At 43.9% G+C, this 27,343-nt stretch overlaps 1 protein-coding gene across 8 annotated transcripts in view; it reads right to left on the bottom strand.

Annotated features, from left to right (window-relative positions):
- Positions 1-492: 492 nt before the first annotated feature.
- The window catches only part of DENND2B (DENN domain containing 2B), a 190,305-nt gene continuing 163,454 nt past the window's right edge, over positions 493-27,343 (bottom strand). For all 8 annotated transcript variants that reach the window (XM_058305778.1, XM_058305782.1, XM_071218219.1 and 5 more), the window contains 9 exons: positions 26,863-26,940; positions 26,147-26,287; positions 22,113-22,261; positions 5,593-5,770; positions 5,264-5,305; positions 4,027-4,138; positions 3,283-3,522; positions 1,919-2,005; positions 493-1,276 (listed from right to left, as the gene is read on the bottom strand). In XM_058305778.1, coding sequence (XP_058161761.1) covers positions 1,242-1,276; positions 1,919-2,005; positions 3,283-3,522; positions 4,027-4,138; positions 5,264-5,305; positions 5,593-5,770; positions 22,113-22,261; positions 26,147-26,287; positions 26,863-26,940 — 1,062 coding nt within the window. In that variant the 3' untranslated portion in view covers positions 493-1,241. The remainder of the gene's footprint in view (positions 1,277-1,918; positions 2,006-3,282; positions 3,523-4,026; positions 4,139-5,263; positions 5,306-5,592; positions 5,771-22,112; positions 22,262-26,146; positions 26,288-26,862; positions 26,941-27,343) is intronic.

Here is a 27,343-nt window from a genome sequence, read left to right as displayed (position 1 = left end):
TTTTGCCATGCCCAAACCCAGTATCAATGAAGAGAGTTCCAGCTTAATGCCCCATCTTGTAAGTTTCTTAGATCTCTGCTCTATCCAGGCCATGCTATTCCCAATCCTGCTCTTCCGCAGAATGTAACAGATCTTTCTCTATAGAAACCTAGGATTCCAGCAGAAACAGTATTTGCAGAATAACATGGACAAGCCATGGGCAATAGGTCATGGCTAAGACAAAGCCCTGGGTATTCTTTCCTTCACTGGAAACAGTTAAGTAGAGTCTGAATAGTTGGTTACTGGAGTGGGAAGCTGAACTAGAACAATGATTTGTTCTACAACTCACTCTAGCAACACTGATTTCAGGGGAGGTCAGTGACCCACACAAAGCTAAACCCTTCATCAAATGCTGAGCTCCCTGCATGATGGTGTTTCATCCCAAATTGGCCTGTCCCAGACCATCCCAGGAAAGAAAAATTCTAGATAATGAAGCCAAGGAACACATGGGGCTCTAGGCCCAAACAACTGTACACTGTTTATTGGGAACACCCGTAGACGGTGGGAAGGAGGGATGCCCTGTACCGCATCATGGCCACCACTGCCTGGGAGCTGGGCCCGGAGAGGACTGGCAGAGCTGGGGGGTAGGCTTCCCATGACTCACTGACCATCTCAAAAGGTGAGAGAAACAAGAGAGGACCAAGCCCAAGAGCCTGGTACCAGGAGGCAAATAGGGACTGATTGGCCCTTGCCTTTCAAATACAGAGTGGAGGAAGGGGACAACAAGAAAAAAATAGAAACTCTAAGATTAAAAAAAAAAAAAAAGTCCTCCTGTATAAAACAAGACATCTGCTCTCCAGGGCCCGAGACTGGCAGCAGGGGCCTAAGGCAGGCAGGCCAGGAGCCTCCAGGGGACCATCAGTGGTTCGGTTGAGACAGTCAGCTGCACATAATTGGCCAGTCACCAGCACCCAGCGAGACTTCATCCTTGCTCAGGCAGGGCAGGAAAGCACCCAGCCCCTTGGGAATATACAAATATTTACCAGATTCTCTTTGCTCCTTACAAAAACAGTTAAGAAAGCTTACAGCAGATTATTTACACACAGTATCCTGGGATATCTTGAAGGCAGAGGTGGACTGGCTTGGAGGGTGGGGTCTGTGGAAGTAAAGCAGCCACAGCAGCCCAGAGGGTCCCAGCCTGGGCCCCTGTCCCAGGGCTCCAGGCTCTGCAAGGCACTGGACTCTGCTACTAGGTAAAGGGTTTAATTCTTCTTGTGGAGGAACTTCATTTTGTTGCCTGTGGGCCAGAAAGGGAATGAGTAAGAATGTTTCAATGTCATCTCTTCCAACCTCCACACACTCTCCTTTCTGAAGCTGGGAATCCTCTCAGTGAAAAAGGACTGGGAAGGTGAGATTACAGCTATGATCAGTCTAATCCAGAGTCAGTCAAACACTCTAGAGCTCTAAATAAGGCACTGATATTAATCACAGTGTGACTGGGCAAGCTGCTTCACCTCATTGGCCTCAATTTCCCCTTAAACTGAAACATGCCATAATTTTATGATGTAGCTAGCTGAGCTCCTTGAAAGGAGTGGAAGTGGTCAGAGAAAGGTGCTCTGGCACTGCTACTTTTGCAGGCCTCTTGTAGCCTAGAGGAAAGCTCCTTTGCCATGCTCATTCAGGAATATGTGCACCCAAAAATACTTGACTTACGTGAGAATCTGAGGTCCCTCTTGGTACTGCAGTTTGGTAAATACTGTACTCAGTGTCCTTGAAACACTGGGCTGGGAACCTCGTCTTTACCAAGGGATCTTTTCCTGCTCTATCCACAGCCCCAATATAAACACTCTTTGGCATCTATTCAGAGTATTTTGGGAAACAGATCCTCCATCCCCTCCCTTCTTGCTGAACATCTGTCTCACCAGTCAAGGCTACTTACCCAAACCTCGGAGAAATTTATTCATTCCACTCTGCTCAGTGTCTGGAAGTTCCTCCAAATACTGCTCTACTCGCTGTTCAAAAAGGCCTGGGCAATATGAAGAAATCGCAACAGGAAAAAGAAAGTCACTGGAGAAATGGAAGGGGAGATCTATAGAAAGGGGGAACTGGGGCACAAATCCCAAAAAAAAAGGAGAAACCAAGAATCTGGGGTTATAATTTGTAAGAGCATCTTATTAGAAGTCAGACTGGCCCATTAAAAACTATCACTAGTTCACTAGTATAGCAAGAAGGTCCTTGCTACTCTGCTACACAGGGCAGCTACTGAGCTGCATTAGGGTGGAGATGCCACTCCTCATTTCAGAGCTGCCCCCAGTGGACACCCTCTGTACTTCCCTTTAAATCAGTCTTGGGAAGTGGACTTGGCCCAATGGATAAGGTGTCCACCTACCACATGGGAGGTCCTTGACTCATGTGGAGCTGGCCCATGTGCAGTGCTGATGTGTGCAAGGAGTGCTGTGCCACGCAGGGGTGTCCCCTGCATAGGGGAGCCCCATGTACAAGGAGTGCACCCCGTAAGGAAAGCTGCCCAGTGTGAAAGAAAGTATAGCCTGCCCAAGAATGGCGCCACATACATGGAAAGCTAACACAACACGATGATGCAACAAAAAAAAGAAACACAGATTCCTGGTGCCGCTGATAAGGATAGAAGTGGTCAGCGAACACACAGCGAATGGACACAGCAGACAACTTGGAGGAGGGGAGAAGAAATAAACAAACAAACAAACAAATAAATAATAAAGTCTTATCAAGTGATTCCAAAAGGGTTTGATACCCTAAGTGGATAGAAAGTATCAGTAAACAAAAGAAAGAGTAACCATAAGGTGAGATAGAAAGATCTTGATGAGATGGAAAAGCCTTTGAGTGAGCTTATGAAATAACGAGAGACAAGATGCCCTTCTGCCCTGAATGGAGATTACCACCCACCTAAGACAGAGGGCTGCCCTAGTCCCTTTAAGGGACTCCCCAATTCCCAGATTCTCAGAACCCCAAAATTGCTCAGTCTGTTTTTTTTTCTGAAAGTAGCACACTTGAGGAAGGGATGAACCACCAATGGCCATCCTGCTCTTAGGAGGAGATGTGCTTCACTCTCCAGCTGCATGGCTCCAGCCTATGCACAGCCTTGTGAAGGCATGTGCTTGGATAGGAGAAGAAAGCTCAGAGGGAAATTTCTATCAGAAGAAAAAAGGGGTTAGGAGGTTTGGTCCTAGCTGATACCTAAATGTTTCCATCATGGTGGCCTGCTGATAGAAAATTTAGAGACGAGGACCCACAGCCCCCAACTCGAAGCTCTTCTGGACTTACCCTTTGCCCGACACTTCCTTAGCTCCCTGTCTTGAATGAATCCAGCAAACATCTGAGACTCCATGAAAACCTCAAGAAAACGGCGGATGCTCTTGGAAGCCACAGACTTGCGGAAGGCTTCTCGCTGAAAGGCCCTCTCCCCCTTCTCACTCTGTGTCAGAAAGAGTGAGTAGTGCCCAATAGTCTCCACAAAGAAGCGGATGAACACTTCTGACACCAGCCCGTTGAGGGTATTACATTCTGGAAGAGAAGAAAAGAAAAATCTTTGAGGTTCAGGCCAAGAGCCCACAAGGCTTGCCCCTATCTCCAGATGGTGTTCTCTCTCTCCTCCAAAAAAAAACTACCAGCCAGTATCTGTCAGCAAGAAGAGTCTTTGTGGTTGCCACATGTCTTTGAGTTGTCCCTCCTAAGTCCCCTGGGGTAGAGAAGACATAGAAGGAAGAGGACAGTGCTGTGACCACCGCAGAAGTATCCCTAACATATTATGTTTCTGAACTCCCTCTGAGAAAATAACCCAGTTCTTCTCTCCCCCTCAGACCCAATCAAGTCATAGCGCCCTGAACCCCACTGGTAGTGGGGCTAGAAAATTCTAGACTAGAGTGAGACCTTTGCCTGGAGCCTGATCAGTCAGAAAAGGTCTGGTACACAGAGACAGGGTCCTGGCCCCCAAGAGGCCCAGCCCCAGCCTAAGAGCACTGGGAGTCTGGAGCCTATGCCAATTCTGCCCAGTCAAGCCTCCCTTACCATCATCGGAGTCACTGTCAGAGTCCTGGGAGATCAGTTCATTCTTCCTCTCCAGAGCCTGCTCCAGAGCTGCCTGTAACTTCCTAGGTAACAATGTGTCCTCATCATCCATCTGCAGGAGAAGGAAAAAAACAGTGATGAAATCATAGCTGACACTGACTAGGCCCTGTTCTAAGAGCTTAAATATATAATCTCACTTCATTTACCCAATAACCCTATGAGGTAGGTAACTGCTATTAACCTCCTTTTAAGATGAGGAACTGAGGCACAGAGAGGTTAGGAAACCTGCCCAAGGTCACACAGAAAATAAGTGATAGAGCTGGTGGTTTCACTGCCCATTGTGGTCAGGTGGGAAGCACTGTTGGCTCTGGGCAGGGAGGTCTGTCTCATATCCAGGAAGGGCTGGCAGGATTTTCCCCTACAGCTATGACAGCCAAAGTCTCAACCTGCAACCAGTCCTAGGGGTGGAAGCAAGGATCCCCAGGGCTTGTCTTAGCAGCAGCACAGCTCTTCTGTGAAGTCAAACAGAATGCAACAGGGGAGTTGGGCTCAGCCTTTCTCTCAGGTATGTGGTTAGGCTGTTGTTCCTGTCTAGACCCTGGCTCCATGTCCATGCCTTGGGATCACATTGTACCCAAGAGCCTTGAGCCCTGTCAGTGATGTGTAACAGACTGTACATTCCCAGAGGGTACAGCACTGAGTTGTGCTCCTTTGTAGAGAGCCGGGTGGGTTTCCATGACTAACAAAGGCTTTTTGAAGTTGACAACAATGACTGATAACCTTTATATATCATAGCACTCTCTATGTTATTTGTATCATCTCCCAGCAACATTGCCAGGCAGGTGTTCTCACCATCCTCATTTTAGAGATGAGAAGAGATAAATGGCTCAGAGGAGCTAGGAGGCCTTTCCAAGTTCATGTGGCTCAAAGGTGTCAAGAGTCCATCCAGAGGTCTAGCCTTCAAACTAGCAGGCCTTGCTCTCTGCACACCCATACTGCCTTCCAGAAGCTGATGATGCCAACCAGAAAGGCAGAACCTACTGAGGACAAGGGCTCTCAGCTCAGTTTCTCCCCATGCCAGACTGTTCATAAAATGTGGAACCCTGAGAGTTCAACAAATAGGCTGTGAAGGTTGAGTAAATTTTGTGATGGAACAGGGCACTCTGGAGCCTGAGTCTAACAAACCCCCACCCTAGGGCAGGTCAGAGGGCCACAGTTCTGAGGCTCCTTCTCTTACCTGTCGGATGAATCGGTCAGAGCCTAGATTCACCATCAGCGCCTGAGGAAAGGAGTCATTAGCATCAATAGATCCAAGGTATGAGTCCCTACAATGCCAGGCCTCCAGACCTCCCAGATTCCCAGGGTCAGATAACAGGAGTAACTCCTGCCAGGGATAGACCTCCTGGGGAGAAAGGATAAGAACTAGTAGAGAGGCCCAAGGGCCACAAAGAAGTAGATCCCAGCAGCCTTTCTCCCTTCCCCCTCCTCGTCCCTCCTGGGAGTTTTTGGTTCCTTTCCTCTTTATTCACCCACCCCTTCCCACTGCTAACTCCCCAGATAGCCCACCTCTTCCACAGGCAGCTCCTTCAGTTTGGGGAGGGAGCTGGAGAGCAGGCCAACCAGGAAGGGGGTGGGACAGCAGACGATGTCAATCATGGAGGCCGGGAGGACAGGAATGAAGGTGTGCTGCCAGGAGAAGGGGTAGAGCAAGGCCACCACCGCATGGGAGCAGCTGGATAGAGTACTGGTGGCAGAGAGGCAGACAGAGACAAAGCACCTGAGTCTGAGGTGCTTCAGGGAAGGGTTGTCTGAGCCTGCTGGGGCCCAGGGCATCCTTTGATGTTAAACCCCCTGGTAGATTTGGGCCCTGCAGACTGGTGAAGCTCCCACCTTCCCATTGCTCAGGATCTCTTGGGGACTCTGCCTATAAGGTATGTAGCAACACTTGAACACACACTCACACACTAAAGGCCACACAAATGCTCAGGTGGGCCTGACCTAGCATAACAGCGTCAGCTCAGACTAGGGAGTATAAAGGGTGAGTTAATCACAAATTCCCAGCAAGTAAGAGCTGGAGGGTCCTACAGAAGTCATCTTACCAATTACTCTTTTTCAGCTGGGGCCATGGATACCCAGGGTCAGTTTGGACACAAGGGGCAGAGCTGGGACACCAGTTTTCCTATCTCCCAGCCCAGCATTACTTCAACTGCTCTGCCCTTTGTCTGTTCCTTTTCTCCTTAGCTAGAAAAAAGCTATCTGACTGAGGACAGAGGGCAGAAAAATCACTGTGTGGAAGCAGGCACCTTTCTTACGAGGCTGAAGGTGCCCGTTCCCATCTTTTTTCTCAGGCTCCAAAGCAGCCACAGGTTTCAGTGGGGTCAGCCCTCTCCTGACCGGGAGGGGTCTCCAGGCCTCCAGACCCAGGAGCCCCACAGGGCCACCCTCCCAAGCAGAATGGCTAAGGGAGGACAGGGAAGAAAAATCCCTAGGGTGCTAGCTGAAGACACAGAAATGAGTGCACACTCCCCACATGTGCTGAGGGCTCATTTGAGGCACTAGTAGACAAAAGCTGTGGCACCCCCATCTGTCAAGAGGAAATTCAAAGACCCTTCCTTAGGGATCATATTACAGATGAGGAGGCAGAGGCAGAGTCTCCACTTCATTTTCAAGAGTGACTTTCCCACTCCCCCACCCCCCCACAACTACAAGGCCTCCCTATTAGCCACAGAAGTCCTGGGCTCTATCTGATCTGCTCTAGCAGGGAACCTAACACCTTCACAACTAATGCCTCACCAGTCAGAAAAAATGGATCCAATCTATGGCAAAAGCAAGCCTCCTGGATGCACTGGATGTGCACTGGATGTGCACAAGTGCTTTGTCAGCCAGTGCCCTGCTTGGCTGTCCTGCCACCCTATAGATACCTAAAATACTGCTGGGCCTTGAGGCACAAGAACAGATATCCTGGCCCTGATAGCCCCTTCCCTTGGGAAGGCAGCTTATAGGAGAGCCATCTGGAAAATATTTCCACAATCCCTCCAGGAGGCCTAGGTCAGGGAGACAGAAGGCTTTGTACAATCTCAGGGCTTGGGAATAGCCTGGGCACCTCCTCCCCACTGCTTCCTCCAAAACACCCCACACCCACCCCACCACACCCCCACACACATCAGAACTGGACCAGAAGGACAAAGGCCTTGCAGAAACCTAAAACGTGAGCAAAGGAACATGAGCTGGCTGGACCGCCTGAGCCCTGACCCTGGTCCAGGCCCAAGTGCCCTCGCTGGACTGCCTGCCCCCACCCCAGGCAGAGGCAGATGCCTAGGAGAACCATGTGCAAAAGAAAAGACTTCCGGGAAGACATCTTTTCTAAGATCCGAGGTTTGGCAGAACCTGAATGCCCAGCCAGGCTAAGAACAAAGCCCTGGGGTATTTTCTTTTCTCAGAGTGGTCCTAGACTGTGCTCAGGGGCAGCTGCAGCCACATAAAACAAGAGCCAGATTCATAGTCCATAGGAGCTGGACTGGGGGCGGGGGAAGGGCATGAAAAGGATGGCTCATCCTGAGTGAGGGGGTGGAACCTACAGGAATAGAAACTCCAGGCTCCAGGCTCTGTTAGGGACCACTAAAGGCCAGCCCGGCCTCAGCATCACCACTGGGCAGCCAGGGACTTTGCTGGCTGACGACTAACAAGGCTGGTGTAGAGGCAGCAGGCAGAGGCCTCTTCAAGCTGCCTTTCTGGCTAGTCCTCCTATCGGTATCTTCATGATGACCTGATGGGACCACAAAATATCTAGAAATGTGGAATAGAGAAGCACTGAGACTTGACAGGAACAAATGGGAGGCAGTTTTCATTTCCAAATGCTAGCATTCTCTGAAAAAGTCACCAGTTCTGGCTTTTCCTTCTTCTGCTTCTGGGCTGAGGGTGGGCCTGGGTTCCTGCCCCACTGGCTAATGAGGACAATTGGGGATCCATTTTCCCTGCTCCCCATAACTACCTCTTATCCACACAGAAAGAAATACCCCAGGAATTCAGGGCTTATTGGGGAGCAAACCAGAAGGAAGATTTTTCTATACTGCCCCTCATCTAAGAACCTGGCATTTGGTGTGGCACACATCAGGTAGCTTAATAAATGCCTAAATGACTGAGTTAATGCTACCACTCTACTAAGAAAAATATTGCTTCTTTGACAGACTTTTGACAATAATTTATAATAGGGATTGTGGGAAGATGGTGGTGTAGGAAGCTCCAGGAATCAGTGCCTCTACTAAAACAACTATTGAACTGACAGGTACTGTCTGAGTCAACTAATTTGAAACTCCGGAGTCTAGTGGAACACTGTGCAGCACCCAGGGAGGGGCGGAAGGAAGGAGCTGGTAAAATGAGGTCAATACTGGTGAGTTCCATCATCCTCGAAAGACCTACGAGTCTTTCTTCCCCCAGCCTTGGGGTGGGCAGCAGTGAGGACAGCAATTTGGGTTTCTGACACAGCTTGCTGGTGCCAGCCAGGGTGGGACATAAAGACCTAGTCCTCCGAACTCCCGAGGGGAGCGGGCGGAGGAGGTGGCGGTCTGACCCCTGATTAGCTACTTCAGATTGCTGGGGGCTGGCAATTAATCCAACTTGGACAAAAGAAACAGAGGAATCCTAAACACAGTAACTCTCCTCAAAACCTAGGAAAATAGTTAAAGGGCCACACTAACCACGTTAAGTACTGAATCAAGAAAATGCAGCATAAAAACCACAGAAAACAACCCTAGTGTCCATCAACTGATAAATGGATAAACACATTGTGGTGTAGTCACACGATGGAATATTATGCAGCTGTAAGAAGAAGTGAAGTTGTAAAGCGTATGACAATATGGATGCACCTGGGGGACATTATGTTGAGTGAAGGAAGCCAGACACAAATGGACAAATACTCTATGATTGCGCTACTGTGAACTAAATATATTGTATGATTCCATTTATATAAAATATAAATCAATCTATAAAGATGAAATTAGATTAGCGTTTACTTAGGCTGGGAAGGCATGCTAAAAGGGTATGGAGTTTTCTTTTTCCAGTAATGAAATTGTTCTAAAATTTTTCGTGGTGATGAATGCACAACATTGTGATTATACTGAAAACCACTGATTATACCCTTTGGGTAGATCATATGGCATATGACTATATCTCAGTAAAGCAGCGGAATAAATAAATAAATAATTGTGCAAGAATAACCAGAAATAGCAGCAATGTGTAGCAGGGGAAACAGAGAGATTGAGAGGTGAAGAATTTTCTTGTTTACTTGTTTGTCTGTTTTTTGTTTATTACGATTATTGAAATAATGAAAATGTTCTAATAATGATAGAAATGATGAATGCACAACTATGTGACTTTACCAAATACCAATGATTGTATACTTTGAATGAACTATATGCTTTATTAATATGTGCCAATTAAAATTATTTTTAAAAAGTGGAGGAGAAAGAGAGCACACAATTTTTTCTCCCCATACCCAGAAGGAAAAGGTCCTATCATCCCTACCTCACCCCCATCTATAGCCACTCTTGCAAGCAGAGCCAGGGAAACTTCTGGATTTTCTGCTGCTCCACATGACAGGCTGGGTCTTCACCTGCCTTGCACATACTCACCAGTCTTCTACCAGCCCTCCAGCTCATGCCCTATTCCTAGGGGTCCACGTGGCAGAAAAGCAGATGAGGTCTTTTAAGTCCCACAAGCCATTAGGACTGGCGATGCTTTACCCCACGAGCAAAGATACTTTGGTGGAGAAGCAGTAAGTAACGAGCATTTATGTCATTCTGTATTCATTACCTATTGCTGCATAATAAATTATCCCAAAACTTGAAAAACAAAAACAAAACTACAGAAGAAGCTCCTAGTACCCTTGCTGGCTCCTCCCCTCCCCTCTCCACAATGTATGGTGGAGCCAGCTTATGCTCCCATTGTGGGTCCCTGGCCCTGTTCCAGAGGGAGCAGAGTGGCCCCTGTGTGCATACTGGTTGGGGTGCAGGTATGTCAGTGCCAATCTATCAAGCAGAAGACAGGGACTGAATCTGGAAACCTGCCAGGCTTCTCCTCCTGGAGTCTGTCCTGTGGGCAGAGAAACAGCTTGGAGACAGATGGGAGAGTGTGAGAAACAATTAAGTCAAAGTAGCCTGGAGCAAAGGACTATCTGCATTAAGTGACATAAGAAAGCACCAAGTAAGGGGTGAAAGTCTATGTCAAAGAAAGTAGAGGATGCATTCACTCCCAACTCCTGTAAACTGTAAATGGGGGAACTCCAAAGGCCATAAGCAAGCGGAAGTCCAGGAAAAGAAGCAAGTTCCACGACTCCAGAGGCTCAGATAAAATAGAGAAGACCTGCATTTCGCATTTGCCTCAGGCTGATCTTTTTTTTTTTTTAAGATTTCTTTTTATTTATTTCTCTCCCCTTCTCCCTACCCTCGTTGTCTGCTCTGTGTCCATTCACTGTGTATTCTTCTTTGTCCGCTTGCATTCTTGTCAGGCGGCACCGGGAATCTGTGTCTCTTTTTGTTGCGTCATCTTTTTGAGTCACCTCTCCGTGTGTGTGGCACCATTCCTGGGCAGACTGTGCTTTTATCGCACGGGGCAGCTCTCCTTGTGGGGGCGGACTCCTTGCACATGGGTTTCCCCTATGCGGGGGACACCCCTGCGTGGCACGGCACTCCTTGTGCGCGGCAGCACTGCATGTGGGTCAGCTCACCACACAGGCCAGGAGGCCCTGGGTGCCAAACCTCCTATATGGTAGGCGGACATCCACTTCCTGATCTTCTTAATAGGAGAGCTAAGCCATGAAAGACCACCAGCAAAGCAGAGCTAATTTGCAAAGATAAAAAAGATGCTTTTTAATCTCTGTTTGTTTGTTTGTTTGATTAGCTCCTGGCATTCAGGAAAATCTTCATCATATCATTAGCTGGATACAAATCTAAGGAACAGACAGTTCAGGGACTAAAACCCACAATTAAAACTTTAAAATATAAAAATGTACTGTGCAACAAAAGATTACAAAACAAACAAAGAAACAGGAAATGAAGGCCCATCTAAAAGAACAAGATAAAAATCCAGAAACCATCGATGAAGAGGACCAGACTTTGGACTTATCAGAAAGAGACTATATAAAAATTACTCTCAGTATGCTCAAGGAGATAAAGGAAAATACAGGGAAAGAGAACTAAGGTGTATGAGGAAAACAACGAATGAGCAATATGGGAATCTCTTTGTGATTCTCAATAGGAACCAAACAGAAATACTGGAGCTGAAGAACACAGTAACTGAAATGAAAAATTCCCTAGAGGATTTCAAGAGCAGATTGGAGGTGGCAGAAGAAAAAATCAGTGATCCTGAAGACAACTGAAATGATAAATGTTGAGAAGCAGTAAGAAAAAAGAATAAAAAAAGAGTAAACAGAGCCTAAGACACCTGTGGGACACCATCAAGTGTACCAATAAATGTGTTATAGATGTCCCAGCAGGAGAAGAAAGAGAGAATGGGGAAGAAGGAATATTTAAAGAAATAATGGCAGAAAACTTCCCAAATTTGATAAAAGACATGAATATGCACATATAAGAAGTCTAACAAACCGCAATCAGGATAAACTCAGAGAATCATGCTCAGATATATGGTAATCAAACTTTCCAATACCAAGGACAAGAAGAGAATTCTGAAAGCTGCAAGAGAAAAACAACATGCTATATACAAAGGAATCCCAATAAGATTAAATGCCAATTTCTTATCAGCAGCCATGGAGGTAGGAAGATAGTGAATGAAATATTTAAAGTACTGAAAGAAAACAACTGCCAATCAAGAAATTTATATCTGGTAAGGTTATCTTTAAAAAAATGAGGGAGAGGAAGCAGATGTAGCTCAAGTGGTTTAGCACCTGTTTTCCATGTATGAGGTCTGGGGTTCAATTCCTGGTACCTCCTAAAAAATAACCAAACAAATTAAAAAAAAAAAGAAAAACCCAACCTTCATTGAGGAGCAGATGTTGCTCAGTGGCTGAGCACCTGCTTCCATGTACAATTCCCTGTGTTCAATCCCTGGTACCTCCTAAAAAGAAAAAGACGGACAGTTTAAGGCACTCTCAGATACACAAAAGTTGAAGGAGTTCATTAGCAGTAGACCTTCCCTACCAGCAATGCTAAAGGGAATTATTCAGGATGAAAGGAAAATCACTAGACAGTGGATCGAAGAGGCAGAAGAAATAAAGACTTTAGTAAAGATAACCATTTGAGTAATTATAAATGCCAGTAATTCTGTATTTTATTTTTCAATATTTATTTTACTTCTTACTGATGCTAAAATGCAAATGCATAAAACGTAATGATAAATCTATGGTTTGGGACATACAAGATATAAAGATATAATTTGTAACAAGTACAAAAAACGTTGTGGGGAAAGAGGGGTATAAGAACACTGTATATGTATGCTATTGAATTTAAGTTGGTATCAAATCAAATATAATTGTTATAGATTTAGGACGTTAAATTTTAACTCAGTGGTAACCACAAGGAAATTATAGCAAAATATGTTTAGAAAGAAATGAGAAGGGTTTTAAAATAGTGTAATACAAAAACAATAAAATATGAAAGTAGGCATTAATAAAAGAATGGATGGTAAAAAAAGCTGTATTATTTATGAAGACAAAATATCAAATTGGCAGAAAAAAGTTCTGCATTAGAAGTAGTTACATTAAATATAACTAGATTGAACTCTCCTGTCTAAAGGCAGAGAATGGCAGAATGGATATTTTTTAAAAGGCATAAACAAATTATATGTTACTTACTAGAGACTCATCTTAAATTCAAAGACATAAAATGATTTCTTACCTTGCATAGCAACCAATATTTGTCAGTCTATGATGGGTACTCCAGAGGTATTTTTATTGACTAAATGATTGAGTACAAGAAGGAACTAGTTCCAGGCAACACACAAGAGGATAAACAAATAATAATTTTTAAAAAGTAAATACAAAGACATAAGTAGTTTAAAAGTGAAGGATGGAAAAAATATATACCATGCAGTGACCAAAAGAGAGCTGGGGCAGCTATACAAATATCAGATAAAACAGACTTTAAGTCAAATATTATAATGAGGGTCAAAGAAGGTCATTATATATTGATAATGTATATAATTGAACAAGAAAACATAACAATTATAAATATATATATATACCTAACACGAAAGCTCCGAAATATATGAAGCAAATACTAATAGATTTGAAGGAAGATATAGACAACTCTACATTAATAGAAGAAGACTTCAATATACCACTTTCAATAATGGATACAACATCTAGAAGAAGATTTAAAAGGAAACAGAATATATGTATTTTATGTTATCACTAAATAGCAACAGAATATACATTCTTCCCTAGCATACATGAGTCATTCTGTAGGATAAGCCATATGTTAGGTAACAAAATAAGACTTAATAAATTTAAAAAATAGTGAAATCATACCATGTATTTTTCTGACCACAGTGGTATGAAGCTAGAAATCAATAACAGAGGGAGAAATTAAAAACACAGAAATATGTGGAAATTAAACAACATACTCAAACCATGAGTCATGGAAAAAAAATCACAAGGGAAATTAGGAAATATCTTAAAGTGAATGAAAATGAAAACACTATATTACAAAATCTATGGGATGCAGCAAAGGCAGTGCTGGGAGGGAAATTTATAGCTCTAAATGCCTACTTAAAAAAACATCAACAATGTTTCTATACATTAGGAATGAACATTCTGAAGAAGAAATCAAGAAAAAAATTCCATTTACAATAGCAACTACAAAAATCAAATATCTAGTCAATAAATCTAACCAAGGATGTAAAGGTCTTGTGCACAAAAAACTATAAACTATTGCTAAAAGAAATGAAAAGGACCTAAATAAGGGCAGTCTGTGTTCATGGATTAGAAGGGGAAATATTGTTAAGATGTCAATTCTACCTAAAGTGATTTACAGATTCAACATAATCCCAATCAAAACTCCAACAACCTTCTTTGCAAAAATGAAAAAGCCAATCATCAAATATCTCTGGAAGGAGAGGACTGTGGGAAGATGGTGACAGACTAACAGGCAGAGCTGAATGCTGTCACAAAACAACAAAGAACCAAGAGCTGTCTGAGGGACCTGATTTGGGGGTCAGCAGACCAGGACTGTGCTACACAACTCCCAGGGGGGTGAGTGACAGAGATGAAGAAGGTGAAACGACAAATGTGAGAGTTACAGAGCCCCATGGGGGCCAGGAAGGGCTCCCCTCCCCCACCCCCAAGATAGTAAGCTGGGGTAAAACCCTTAGCTCACTGCAGCCAAGTGAGAGGGAAACAGATACCTTCTTCCCTGTCAGCTGTTTTCAAGGGAAAGGGACGGGAAGTCAGGGTGCTTTTCTTCAGTCAATTAGGCCAGCAGAGCTGGCTTTCAATATCCAATCCGGAGATTCAACACAAAAACACAGAAAGCCGAGACTGAAACACCTCCATGGAAAGGTACACTGAGTAGTGCCATCTGCTGGCCTGTCTGGAAACTGCAAGGACAAAAACTGCACTTTCTGTATCCAACCCCTGGGAGAAAATCTGCACCCCACCAGTGAGTTCCTGGTCCAATTTTGAAAACTTAAGCTGGGGAATTTTAAAGACTGAGAATAAGTTGAATAAAATATCAAAGAATATCTGTGGAAAAAAAATAGGCAAGAAAGAAATTAGCCATTAGATGCCTAGACATCAGAAATTACAGGCCATACTAGCAAACAGGAAGAGATGGCCCAGCCAAAAGAACAAACCAAATATCATGAAGAGATGCAGATTTAAGGCAATTAATCAGTGATAATCACACAGATGTCCTAAATCACTTAAAAATTTTTAAAGAAAATATGACTAAAGAAATAAAGGATGATGTAACTAGAAAAAGACCTTGAATAAAAGGGGAAAATAGTAAAGACAAATGAGTTTATATGGCTAAGAGACTTCAAAATGAGCCGGGAGGTCACCAGAGGGGTCGCGCTTACACACATCTCAGCAGGATCCCAGAGACAGCCAAAGTGGATACAACCCCAGGTACCAGTGCTCCTGGGGGTTGCAGAGTCTCACAGGTTCTGTGGCTATGACACATGGCTCTGGAGTTCATCACCTTGCTAGTGGGCCCTACTTTGGAGTTTGTGATCCTGATTGTTGTGATGGAGTTGGACTCGGATGTGACCTCTCTACACATGTCTCTTCTGTTACTTTTACTGAACCTGTGATCGGTGCTGGGGTTTGTGTATGCTCGGGAGACTTGAGTCTCTGGACTTCCATGTGCCAGCTGGGCTCTGAGCCTCAGCAGAATTGCGATGCCTACTCTCTGGTTCGTTGGACATGCCCAGGTCAGCTGACAGGGAGGTAAGGGTGGTCACTCACCATGCCCGGGAACTGAGAGTGTCTGCAGCTGCAAGCAAGAGAGTAGCATCCATCAGTCATGTGTGATCTAAGACCCCTCCTGATTTGGAGGTGGAGTGGACCTCGCCATCCCAGGGTCCACAGGATGAGGAGTATAGTGTGGATTGGAGTGGACTTGCTGGTGTTCTCCTGTGGAACTGATGTGACTCTAGCAATGGAAGAAACTATCACTGATGGGGGGATGGTGGCCACGGGGGGTTGCTGAGGGCAGGGAGAGTGGGGAGGTGTGATGGGGGGCATTTTCAGGACTTGGAGTTGTCCTGGGTGATACTGCAGGGACAGATGCAGGACATTGTCTATCCTGCCATAGCCCTCTGGATAGACTGGGCAGGTAGAGTGTGAACTAGGATGTGAACTCTGGCCCAGGCGGTGTGGCAGTGCGCTAGGGTGTATTCGCCAAATGCAATGAATGTGCCTTACGGGGGGGAGGGGATGTTGATGTGGGAGGAGTGGAGGCGGGGTGGGCAGTGGGTTATATGGGAACTTCCTATGTTTTTTAATGTAACTTTTGTGTGATCTACAATTTTAAAAATTTTTAATTTAATTTAAAAATACAAAAAATAAAAAATAAAGGATATTGAGAAGATACTGTGAGTGCATAAAAAACAGTCTGAAAGCCTGCAAAGAAAAGTAACAGACCTTATGGGAATGAAGACGCAATGGATGAGATTAAAAATACATTAGAGGCACATAAGAGCGGATTTGAATTACTTGAAAACAGAATTAATGATTTCAAAGAGGGAACATCTGAACTGTAAAAGACAGGAGAAAAGAAAGAGAAAAGAATGGAAAAAATGGAACAGAGTCTCAGGGAATTAAATGACAATGTGAAACACACAGACAGTTGCATTATTGGTATCCCGGGAGAAGAGAATGGAAAAGGGGCAGAAAGAATGACGGAAAATTTCCCAACCCTTATGAAGGAATATATATCAATATCCAAGAAAGACAACGCACCCCAAACACAATAAATCCAAATAGACTTACCCCTAGATATATACTATTCAGAATGACAAATATCAGAGATAAAGAGAGGATTCTGAAAGCAGCAAGAGAAGAATAAAGCATCACATACAAGGGAAACTCGATAAGATTAAGTGCCAACCTCTCATCAGAAACCATGGAGGAGAGAAGAATGTGGCATGATGTATTTAAGGTACTAAAAGAGGAAAAACTGCCAGCCAAGAATTCTGTATCCAGCAAAGCTGTCCTTCAAAAATGATGGTGAGTTCAAAGTTTTCACAGACAAACAAAAACTGACAGAATATGTTACCAAAATATCAGATCTGCAAAAGATACTAAAGGGGTGCTGCAGCCTGAAAGGAAAAAACAAGGGCAAGAGATTTGGAGAAGAATTTAGAAATGAAGATTATTAGGAACGGTAAATTAAAGGATAAGAAGACAGACAACAGAATGATATAACAACAGAGAGCCTGAGGACAAAATGGATGAAGTAAGTAATATCTTTACAGTAATAACACTGAATGTTAATGGATTGAACTCCCCTATCAAAAGACACAGACTGAAAGAATGGATAAAAAATATGAGCCATATATATGCTATCTACAAGGGACCCACCTCAGGCATAAGGACACAACCAGGTTAAAAGTGAAAGGTTGGAAAAAGGTCTTCCATGCAAATAGTAACCAAAAAGAACTGGAATAGACCAGATAAATGTAAAATAATAACATTATAGTATATGAACAATAATTACTCGGTGCAACTGGCAAATTATTCCTGTGATCAGTATTCTGTAATTTTTTCATACAAAATAAACACTTGCTTTTAATTGAGGAGGCCTGGAGAAGAGATATATTTTTGGACTTCGTTTTTCTTTAGCCCTTTCTTATTCATACTCTTTAATTAAAATAATCTATCTGGATCAATAATGATTTAGCATGATTAAATTTTGAATTTTTCTGACACATAAAATTATCAGCTGGCAAACTGTTACCTGCTGTAATTCATTCCAATAAATGTGAAGAATTCCCAAACAGGAATTTGATTATCTAGAAAGAATTATGTCCTATATGGAAATTAAATAACTAAACTAATAATTTATTTCATTCTTAGAGATTATTATGTTCAAGAGTTAGAGTTATAATATAAAAATTAGAATTATGACATAATCTCTATTATATTTGAATTATTATTTACATTTATAAATGTTTGTTGCTATGTTAACTACTTTTTATAATTGATTATATTAAATCTAACCTGGCCTTGTATTCTCATTTAAAATTTGTGATTTCTTTCGATCTATTTTTCTATTTATTTTACAATTTTACAATAAAGGACTTTTTAACAGGTAAAAAAAAAGCCATTGATTCTATACGTTGTATAGATCATACAGTATATGAATATATCTTAATAAAATTGGTTAATAAACCAATCAATAGTTGTACAAGAATTGCCAGAAATAGCAGCAATGTATAGCAGGGGAAACAGAGATTGAGAGATAAGGAATTTTCTTGTTTGTCTGTTTTATTATTATTATTACTGAAATAATGAAAATACTTTAATAATGACTGAAGTGATGAACGCACAACTATGTGATTATACCAAATACCACTGATTGTACACTTTGGATAAATTGTATGTTTTATTAATGTATCAATGAAATTGATTTAATATATATACATACATATATATGTATATATATATATGGAATGGTAAGGGGTCTCAATAGTCAAATCCATTTTGAAAAAGAAGAACAAATTTGGAGGGCTCATACTTCATAATCAAAGCCACAGCAATCAAACAGCATGATACTGGTACAAGGACAGACATAAAGAACAACAGAAGTGACTTGAGAGCTCAGAAATAAACCTCACAAATATAGCTAACTGATATCTTTTTTTTTTTAAGAAAAATTTTAAAACTTTTTATTGTAGAACATAGATACAACTCAAAATTTCCCATTTTAACCACTTTCAAGTGTACAATTTAGTAGTGCTAATTACATTCACAATATTGTGCTACCATCACCAATACCAATTACATCAACTTTTTCATCACTTCAAACAGAAACTCTGTACCCATTAAGCAATAACTGCCTCTTCCTGCCCCTAGTAACCTGTAATCTACTGTCTCCAAAATTTAGTTTTCCTAGGTATTTCATGTGAGTGAGATCATACACTGTTTGTCCTTTTGTGTCTGGCTTATTTCACTCAACCTATCTTCAAGGTTCATCCATGTAGCAGTACATATCAGAACATCATTCTGTTTTACAGCTGAATAATACTACATTGTGTGTATATATACCACATTTTTTTATCCATTCATTTGTTGATGGACACTTGGGTTGCTTCCACCTTTTGACTATTGGGGATAATACCTCTATAAACAAACGTTTATGTACAAATATCTGTTTGAGTCCCTGCTTTGAATTATTTTGAGTATATACCAAGGAGTGGGATTGCTAGATTATATGGTAATTCTGTTTTCAACTTTCTGAGGAACCACCCAACTGGATTTCCACAGTGGCTATATTATTTTACAATGCCACCAACAATAAATAAGGGTTCATATTTCTGCATCCTCACCACTTATTATTTTTTTTCTTTTAAAAAATTTTTAATAATAGCCATCCTAGTGAGTGTGATATGTTATCTCTTTGTGGTTTTGATTTGCATTTCTCTGATAACCAACCTTGAGCATCTTTGCATGTTCTCATTGGTATGGCCAACTGATTTTTGGCCAAGAGAAAGGAACACTCAATTGGGAAAGAAGAATTTCTTTAACAAATGGTGCTGGGAAAACTGGGTCTCCATTTACAAAAATCAACTCAAAATGGATCAAAGACCTAAATATAAGTACCAGAACTATAAAATTTCTAGAATAAAAACATAGGGATCTTGTGTTAGGCTTCTTGTGTTAGGCAATGGTTTCTTAGACTTTAAACCTAAAGCATAAGCAAAAGAAAATATTAGAGAAATGGAACTTGAGCAAAATTGAAAACCTTTGTGTATCAAAGGACTTTAACATGAAAGTAAAAAAGGCAATCTACACAATAGGAAAAAATATTTGGAAACCACATATCCAATAAGGGTTTAATATCCAGAATATATATTTTTAAATCCCATGGATTCTCACATGGGAAGTCCTGGGTTCAGTCCCTGGTGCCTCCTAAAAATAAAAACAAATAACAAGCAAACAAACAAAAAAATCAACTCAGGATTCCTGATATGGCTCAGTGGTTCAGTGTCAGCTTCCCACATGCGAGGTCCCAGGTTCAATCCTCAGTCCCAGTATCTCAAAAAAAAAAAAAAAAAAAGCCCCACAATTCAACAACAAAAAGATAAACAATCCAATTGAAATATGGGGAAAAGACTTGAATAGACATTTCTCCAAAGAAGATACACAAATGGCAAAAAATCACATGAAAAGATGTTCAACATCATTAATAACTAGGGAAATGCAAATCAAAACCACAATGAGAGACCATTTCATACCCTCTAGAATAGCTACTATTTAAAAAACAGAAAACTACACGTGTTGGAGAGGATGTGGAGAAATAGGAACACTTTTTCATTGTTGATGGAAATGGAAAATGGTGCAGGTGCTGCAGAAGACAGTTTGCTCCTTCCTCAGAAAGCTAAGTATAGAATTACCCTATGATCCAGCAATACACCCAACAAATGGAAAGCAAGGACCTGAACAGATATTTGCACACTGATATCATAGTGTTATTATATTATTCACACTTGCCAAAAGATGAATGCAACCCGAGTCCATCAACTGAAGAATGGATAAACAATATGAAGCATGTACGTACAATGGAATATTATTCAGCAGTAAAAAGGAATAAAGTTCTGATACAAGGTTCAACATGGAGGAACCTTGAAGATATCATGCTGAGTGAAAAAAGCCAGACCCAAAGGACAAATATTTTATGATCTCACTGATATGAAATAATTAGTATAAGCAAACTCATAGAGTCAGAAACTATAATATAGATTTCCAGGGGCCGGGGTGGGAGTAGGTAATGGGGAGTTAATGCTTAAATTGTCCAGTATTTCTATTTGGGTTGATGGAGAAGTTTTGGTAATGGATGGTGGTGATGTGTAGCACAACATTATGAATGTAATTAATAGCACTGAATTAAATATTTGAATGTGGCTAAAATGGGAAATTTTAGGTTGTTTATATGCTAGCATAAAAAATTTTTAAACCCCAACAACAAAGGACTAAACACAAACAATGAACTGTAATGTAAACCATGGACTATAGTTAATAGTACAACGTTAAAAATGTTCTTTTATCAACTGTGACAAATGTACCACATTAATGCAAGGTGTTAATTATAGGGTGGTATATGGGCACTCTTTATTTTATGCATATTTCTACACACCTATGATTTCTCTTATAAAATAGATAAATAAGTGAAAATAAACTAATAAAAAAGAATATATAATGATCCTATCCTCACTCTGGTCTGTTGTACCCCACATATACTTTTTGTTTTTTTTGAGGTACCAGACTCTGGGATTGAACCTCAGACCTTGAATGTGGGAAGCTAGCACTCAATCACTGAGCTACACAGGCTCCCCCGGGGTTTTTTTTTTGTTTGGTTTTTTTAAAGATACATAGATGGCACAAAAACTGAGTTGTTTTTTGGGTTTTTTTAATTTGCTTGCTTGTTCGTTGTTTTTGTTTTTAAGAGGTACCAGGGATCAAGCCCAGGACCTTGTATGTGGGAAGCAGGCACTCAACCACTTGAGCTATATCTACTCCCCAGTACTTATAAAAAAAACCTTAGGTGCCTAGAAAAGTTCTGGCTTTTTTCCTTTTTGAGCTGTCTCATGTCCAATGGCTCTTGTCTCTTTACTTCTGCCACTCTCCTTGTGGGCACAAAAGAATCCTGTTGGCACATGGAACTCCTCCACTAAAATCATAAATGCTAACATTCTGGACCAAAACTGGTGATTCATCCAGCTCTTTTCTTATTCTTCCTACAGGGACTACCCTACCTCATGGGCACCTCTACTCTCCAGACATTTTCCCTTTCCCTTTCCCAGTGTCACTAGCCAACCTTCCTGTAACATTGTTCTCCCTAGCACCCTCTCTGCCTTCACTGTCCTTCTCCACAGCTCCTCAATAAGTGCCCAGTCCTGGGTCACTGCAATCAACTGCCCTCATACTGTCCCCAGTCAGTCCCTTATCCCTTCCTCCTGGTAGCTCTTCACAGAACTCACCACTCTCCTCAAACTCAGCATGCCGTAAGGCCTTGCCTTCCCTTCCAGAGAAAATATGGCCATCAGTCAGAAACCTTCTTAATTTCTAACCTTTCTTCGTATAAATTTACCTGGACCTACACTACATCTTGGCTATTGTGAAGGAGGAAGTGTCCTTCCTCTCCCCTCAGTCCAAGCCTCCACTGGGTTCTCAATCCTGCCACCCTGACTGCTCCCAAACCCTGCTGCTCAACCATCCTCTCCTTCTGTATCTACTAACCTTTCCCTCTCCAGTTGATCTTTATCTCACTAGGTACACACACGCGCGCGTGCACACACACACCCCACCTACTAATACCATAGTACCTGGCACATACTAGGGCTCATAAATATTTATTAAACTAATAAGTGAATGTGCTTTCCACTTTCCTTCACCTTGCCCTGCTGGGCCTTACCTGAGCTTATCTGCCACAAAAATGACCCGGCGCTCCAATAGCAGTGAGGCAAAGATTCGGATGAGCTGGCGCACACTGAGGCAGGTAAAAAGGCATTCAAAGTCCACATGCTCTAGCCGGGAGTCCATGGGCCGCCGCAGCTCTAACACCTGCAGGAGAGCAATGGGAAAAATGGGCCATGGCTGACCAGATAGGTGCCACCCCCAGGTCCCTACCAAGCAACTGGAGGCTGCCCCTTCCCACCTGCTCTTCTCCAGAACCCCTAATCTACCTCACTATGTAATAAGGCCCTGTCTCCTCCTCCCCTCAGAATAGAGTTCTGTTCCCATAATACGCCAAACACCAAGTCTGTGAGTGAAAGGGCTGACTGTGAAAGTGGGGAAAACTCTGGAAGGAATTAAGGGAACATCAGGGTCTTAGGAAAGGGAGACGAGCTGACTGCTCTTAAGGATAAGGAGAATGAGCGAACCACAGCTTTATCTGTAGGGTCTTCTCCATCCTCTCGCCCATCTCCCAATGCTAGGGTCCAGGCCCCTACACTGACCAGATCTCACAATCTATCATCACTCTCTTGACCACAATAAGGACAGTATCTCAGTGTTCCAGGACTCTATTCTCAGCCATCTCTGGAATGGCAATTGCTGGTGTCCTTATTGCCATGTCCCCTCCTTTCCTGGTAGAAAGAGTTTCCTCTGAAGAGGCTAAGTTTGTCCCTCCATCCTTGCCTTTATTTCAGCCTCTCTAAGTGCCAGGGACAAGGAAAGCACAAGGAAAGGGTTAGCTATTCCATAACTTTGCCAAGTCGAGCTATCCTCCCTCCAAAGGGTTTGCCAGATGTTCCCAAGGTTAGTACTACAGTTCAGGAGATCCAATTCTCTGGAGCAGTCAGTGGATGGAGGGTAGCAAATGACCCTAGAAATGAGGGCCAGGGTAGAACTGCAGACGCCCAGGTCTTGCCAAAGATGCTGTCCCTGGGCCCCACCTAGTCACATCCTTGGCTCCTCAGCACATGTCGGCAGCATACATGCACAGCGTCCTGAGCACAAGAGTGGGAAATTCATTCTCTCTCATAGCTCTGTGGTATCAGGGTTAACTCTTGTCAAGGGGCTTTTGCTTCATATCATCTCATTTGTTCCTCAGGGTCTAAATAAGTGATGAAGTTCTAAATCCTACCTCAGCCTTAATCCCATTGACCCGAGAAAAGCCACAAAATGGGCACAAGTCACTATAATGATCTGTTTATACTTGTCTCTCCCACAGGATTGTGAACTTCCAGAAGGCTCAGTAATTAGCATGATACTGGGTACGCCAAAAATGCTCTGTGAATGTGGGCTAAATGAACGCCATACCACAATGATACCAGAGGCCTTTGTACCCATCTTGTCCCTGCCCCTCCCAGAAGTCAGTGAAGCGGCCCTCAGCCTCCCTCCCGAGAGCCCCCTCATGCAGCCTGGCAAGCTCTGCTCTCCTGCACACAGCCCGACAGCTCCCACTCCCCTCGGGTCCAGCCTCCCTCCAGGGACTTCACACAGGCAGCTCATATGTCCTGACTCTCTTTTCATTTATCTCTACCCTCAAGATGATAGTCAAGTGGGGCTGAATGAGCCTGAACAATCACAGCCTATATGACGGGCACCATGACACAGGTAAGTATGATTGACAGCACAGGAGGCTGCTGGGAGGGCATCTAGGAAGGGCACCCAACTACACCTGGGGCAGGGAGGGGTCAGGGAAGCATCTCAGAGGATGAGACGCTCCATCTGGATTGTCTAGCTAGAAAAGAAAGGAAGTGTCTTCTAGGAAAAGGAAGCAGGGTTCAGTGTTCAGGGAATGGCAAATAATTCCAGTCAGTAATAAGAAAAGAGGCCAATGAGGGAGCCGGGGGCAGGATCCTGAAGTTCTTCCAGGCATTATGCTGGGTTCTTGGGGCAAGTTTACGAAGGCCAGTGTCTGCGCATGATCCTGAAGTCCCTCCAAATGAGGGTGGGGAGAATGAGGCCAAGAGAAGGCCCTTAAATGGGTATTCAGCACTGCCCAGAAAATCTAATATGCTTCTCTCGGTCTCTCTGCTGCTCCCTGCAACAACTAATTTATTTCTTCTGCCTGTCCTAGAACCCTTGGCACCTACTCTTCACTCTCAGAGGATGACCTTCTCTTCTACTGTGAGAAAACAGAAGCCATCAGATAAGAATCCAAAATCCACAAGCGACCACTCTTCCCTCCTGTTACACAGGAAAGTGTCCTCTCCTAACAAAAGCCAATCCCTGCATGGGTCCCATGACCTGTGCCTTCTCAGTGATAGTCTGATTATCCCCTCCTCCTTCTAACATCTTTAACCTCTTCCTGTGCTGGGTCATTTCCACCAGCATCCAAACAACCATCTTTAACAAACTCTCCCCTGGCTCCATATTTTCTTTTCACCCTTTCCTATTTTTCTTCACAGCCAAGCCAGAGGCATCTAAAGAGGCTATTTCTACCGCCTCACTGCCCCCCCAACCCTGAACAACCTTCACTTCTCAATTCACCCCACTCAGGCTTCTGCCCACCTCCACCCCTTTCCGCAATCCAGTCCTGTCAAGTCATTTCACCATACCTCAACCTCACTGCTCCTGAAATCTGACTCACTAGACCACTCCCTTCTTAAGGTGCTCCCTCTTCCTTTGGCTCTCAAGCCTCTGCCCTCTTCTGGCATTCCTCCTATCTTCTCCAGCCTCAGGGCTGCTACACTTCTACTAGAGGCCCATGGACAGTGTTCCTCAGGACTGAGGAGGACTGCGTCCTGGGCTCTCTTGCCTTCTCTGTCTATACTCTACTACTAAATATCTTCTCTGCTGGTTGTCTCACAGGTATCTCACACTTAACATGTACAAAATTGAACTCTCCTTCTCCCTTGTAACCTGCTCCTCCTTCCTTCAAGTGCTCCCATCTCAATGTAGGGTTCAATCATCTACCCTGTTACTCAAGCCAGAAAACTGGGAGTCTGCCAGAAAATCTCCTAAATACTTATTCCCTATATCCAGTCAAACATAAAATGCTATTGATCCTAATTCTAAACTTTACCCCAAATCCATCAACTTCCCTTCACCTTTTCTACTATACCCTAAGCCAAGCTACTATCATCTCTTGCCTGGACTACTGCCGTAGAATCCTAGCTGGTTTCCCTGTTTGTATTCTAACCACTACCCACACAGCAGCCAGAGAGTGTTTAAAACATAAATCAGATCTTATCATAATCCTACTTTGGATAAAATCCCAAATCCTTAACTTGGCGTAGCAGGCACACAGCGAGTTGGTCCTTGCGTGCCCATCCTGCCTTCCCGTTCAACTACATTGGCCTTCTTTCACTTCCTTGACAAGGACACATGAGCTCTTTCTCCACTTGTACCTTTGCATAGTGCTGTGCTCTCTACGTGGAATATCATCTCCCATCCACACCCTTCTCTTTCAGTCTATCTCCTCCCACTTCATTTTGCTACTTTCTACTCCTCAGGTCCCCAGCAAAATGTTGCTTCCTCAGGAGGCCTTCCCCTGCCTCCTAATCTAAAACATCCTATTACATACTCTCATTACATCCTGTGCTTTTGCTTGACACTTTATACATTTAGGAATTACCTAATTCTGTGTAGAAGCAATTCTTTAATATCAGCCTCCCTCTAGATGTAAATTCCATGGGGAGAGGGAATTTACATCTCTTTAACTTCATGGCTCTGCCCCAGGGTATGGCACAATCCCTGACACCCGATGAACATTCAGTAAATATCTGATGAATGAGTAAAAGGAAGGGAAGTGGAGCGTACTTTAGTCCAAAGAGGCATGGAGGTTTGTCAGGGAAGCCCCCTTGGAGGGGCAGAGTTGGGCAACATTTACAGTTCTGTCACTCACCTTTTCAGTGCCCAATTGCTTTATTAAGCGTGAGCAAGATGAGCAAGGAGGGAACTGTGCTCCACAGCTCCCAGAGACCGCAGCCTTGTCTCAGCAGGTCCTACTCCAGACAGAGCCCTCAGCCTCAGAGAAGAGACAGCGAAAACCCCTACCTCGTTGCCAGCACCAGGCAGGAACGTCTTCACTTTGATGGTCTTCCCTGGGGCAGGGAAGGGTGACTCCATGAGGCTTCTCATGAAGGGGTAGACCAAGGCAGCGGAGATCCCCCGCCGGCGCTCCACTTCATCTAGGATCTGTGCCAACCACCAGCAGCCCGAAGAGGAGAGTGTCAGGGCGGTGCCCTTCCCCACCTCCCGGGCAGAGGACAGGGCAGCCTGGTGTCCAACCGGCTTGGGCCAATAGCTGGGAGACGGGAGGACTGTCCTGCAGGATCTTCACACCCTGCCCTCTCCATTTCCTTGGCACTTGGTGCCTGCTCTGTGCCCTAAATGGTATTTGCCTCAGTCTCCAGGATCTAAGTAGCTGGGCAAAGGAAATACCGCCTAAGAGCTCACTCCATGGGCACCCCTGGCCTCCCCAAGGTGGGGTCTGGCCCCAGGAATTCTGCCAATGCCTATGACCCAGGGAGGTCTGTGACAAGAGCAGTCACTGACAGTGCTGGCGCTGGGAAAATGCCAGCCAGCCAGGTGGAGAGTCAGGCTTGGGAAAAAGGAGGGAGTCAGAGAGCTCGCTTGTACTTGCTCTTACATTCTCTTTCTCCCTCTCACACAAACACAGGTGGTTTTTTCATCAAAGCTGGCTTCAGATACTCCTATGGGAGATGACAGTTGGGGTAAGGGGGAAGGAAGCAAGCCAGAAGCCCTCTTACCTTGGAAAACAGGCCGAAGCAGCCAAGGCGGCTGATGACACAGTATACCTCTGGCAACCGAGGTCCCTTCCCACTTGGCTGGGCCGGACGAGGAGAGAGAGACAGACGCAGAGAATGCATGATTACCACATCTGGCTCCTGTGCCTTGGGCACACAAAACTGTGAACAGGCTCTGAGGTCCCCTGCCTTGCTAGCAGAGGAAGATTCCAAGCCCCTTCTAAACCTCCGTACTCAATCAGGTCCCAAAGGAAAGGCTGCCACTCTCCAGCCCATGGTGCCTCAGCTCCCACCAAGCTCTAGACAGTCTCCATTCTCCCTCTGCAAGAGGATGGTGGCAGAGGCTGGCCAAGGACAAAGCAGTGTGGTGGAGGCCATAGGGTGATTTGTGGAATTACATCCCTCAGGCTGGGACTCCAGAAGAGGTGCTTGTGAACAATTCTTAGGAGCAAGTCATTGTAGCCTTAGGCCCCTGACAGGGGAC

Source organism: Dasypus novemcinctus, chromosome 10 (genome assembly GCF_030445035.2).
Source record: "Dasypus novemcinctus isolate mDasNov1 chromosome 10, mDasNov1.1.hap2, whole genome shotgun sequence".
Taxonomy (NCBI): domain Eukaryota; kingdom Metazoa; phylum Chordata; class Mammalia; order Cingulata; family Dasypodidae; genus Dasypus; species Dasypus novemcinctus.
This window is presented reverse-complemented; position numbering and strand designations above follow the sequence as displayed.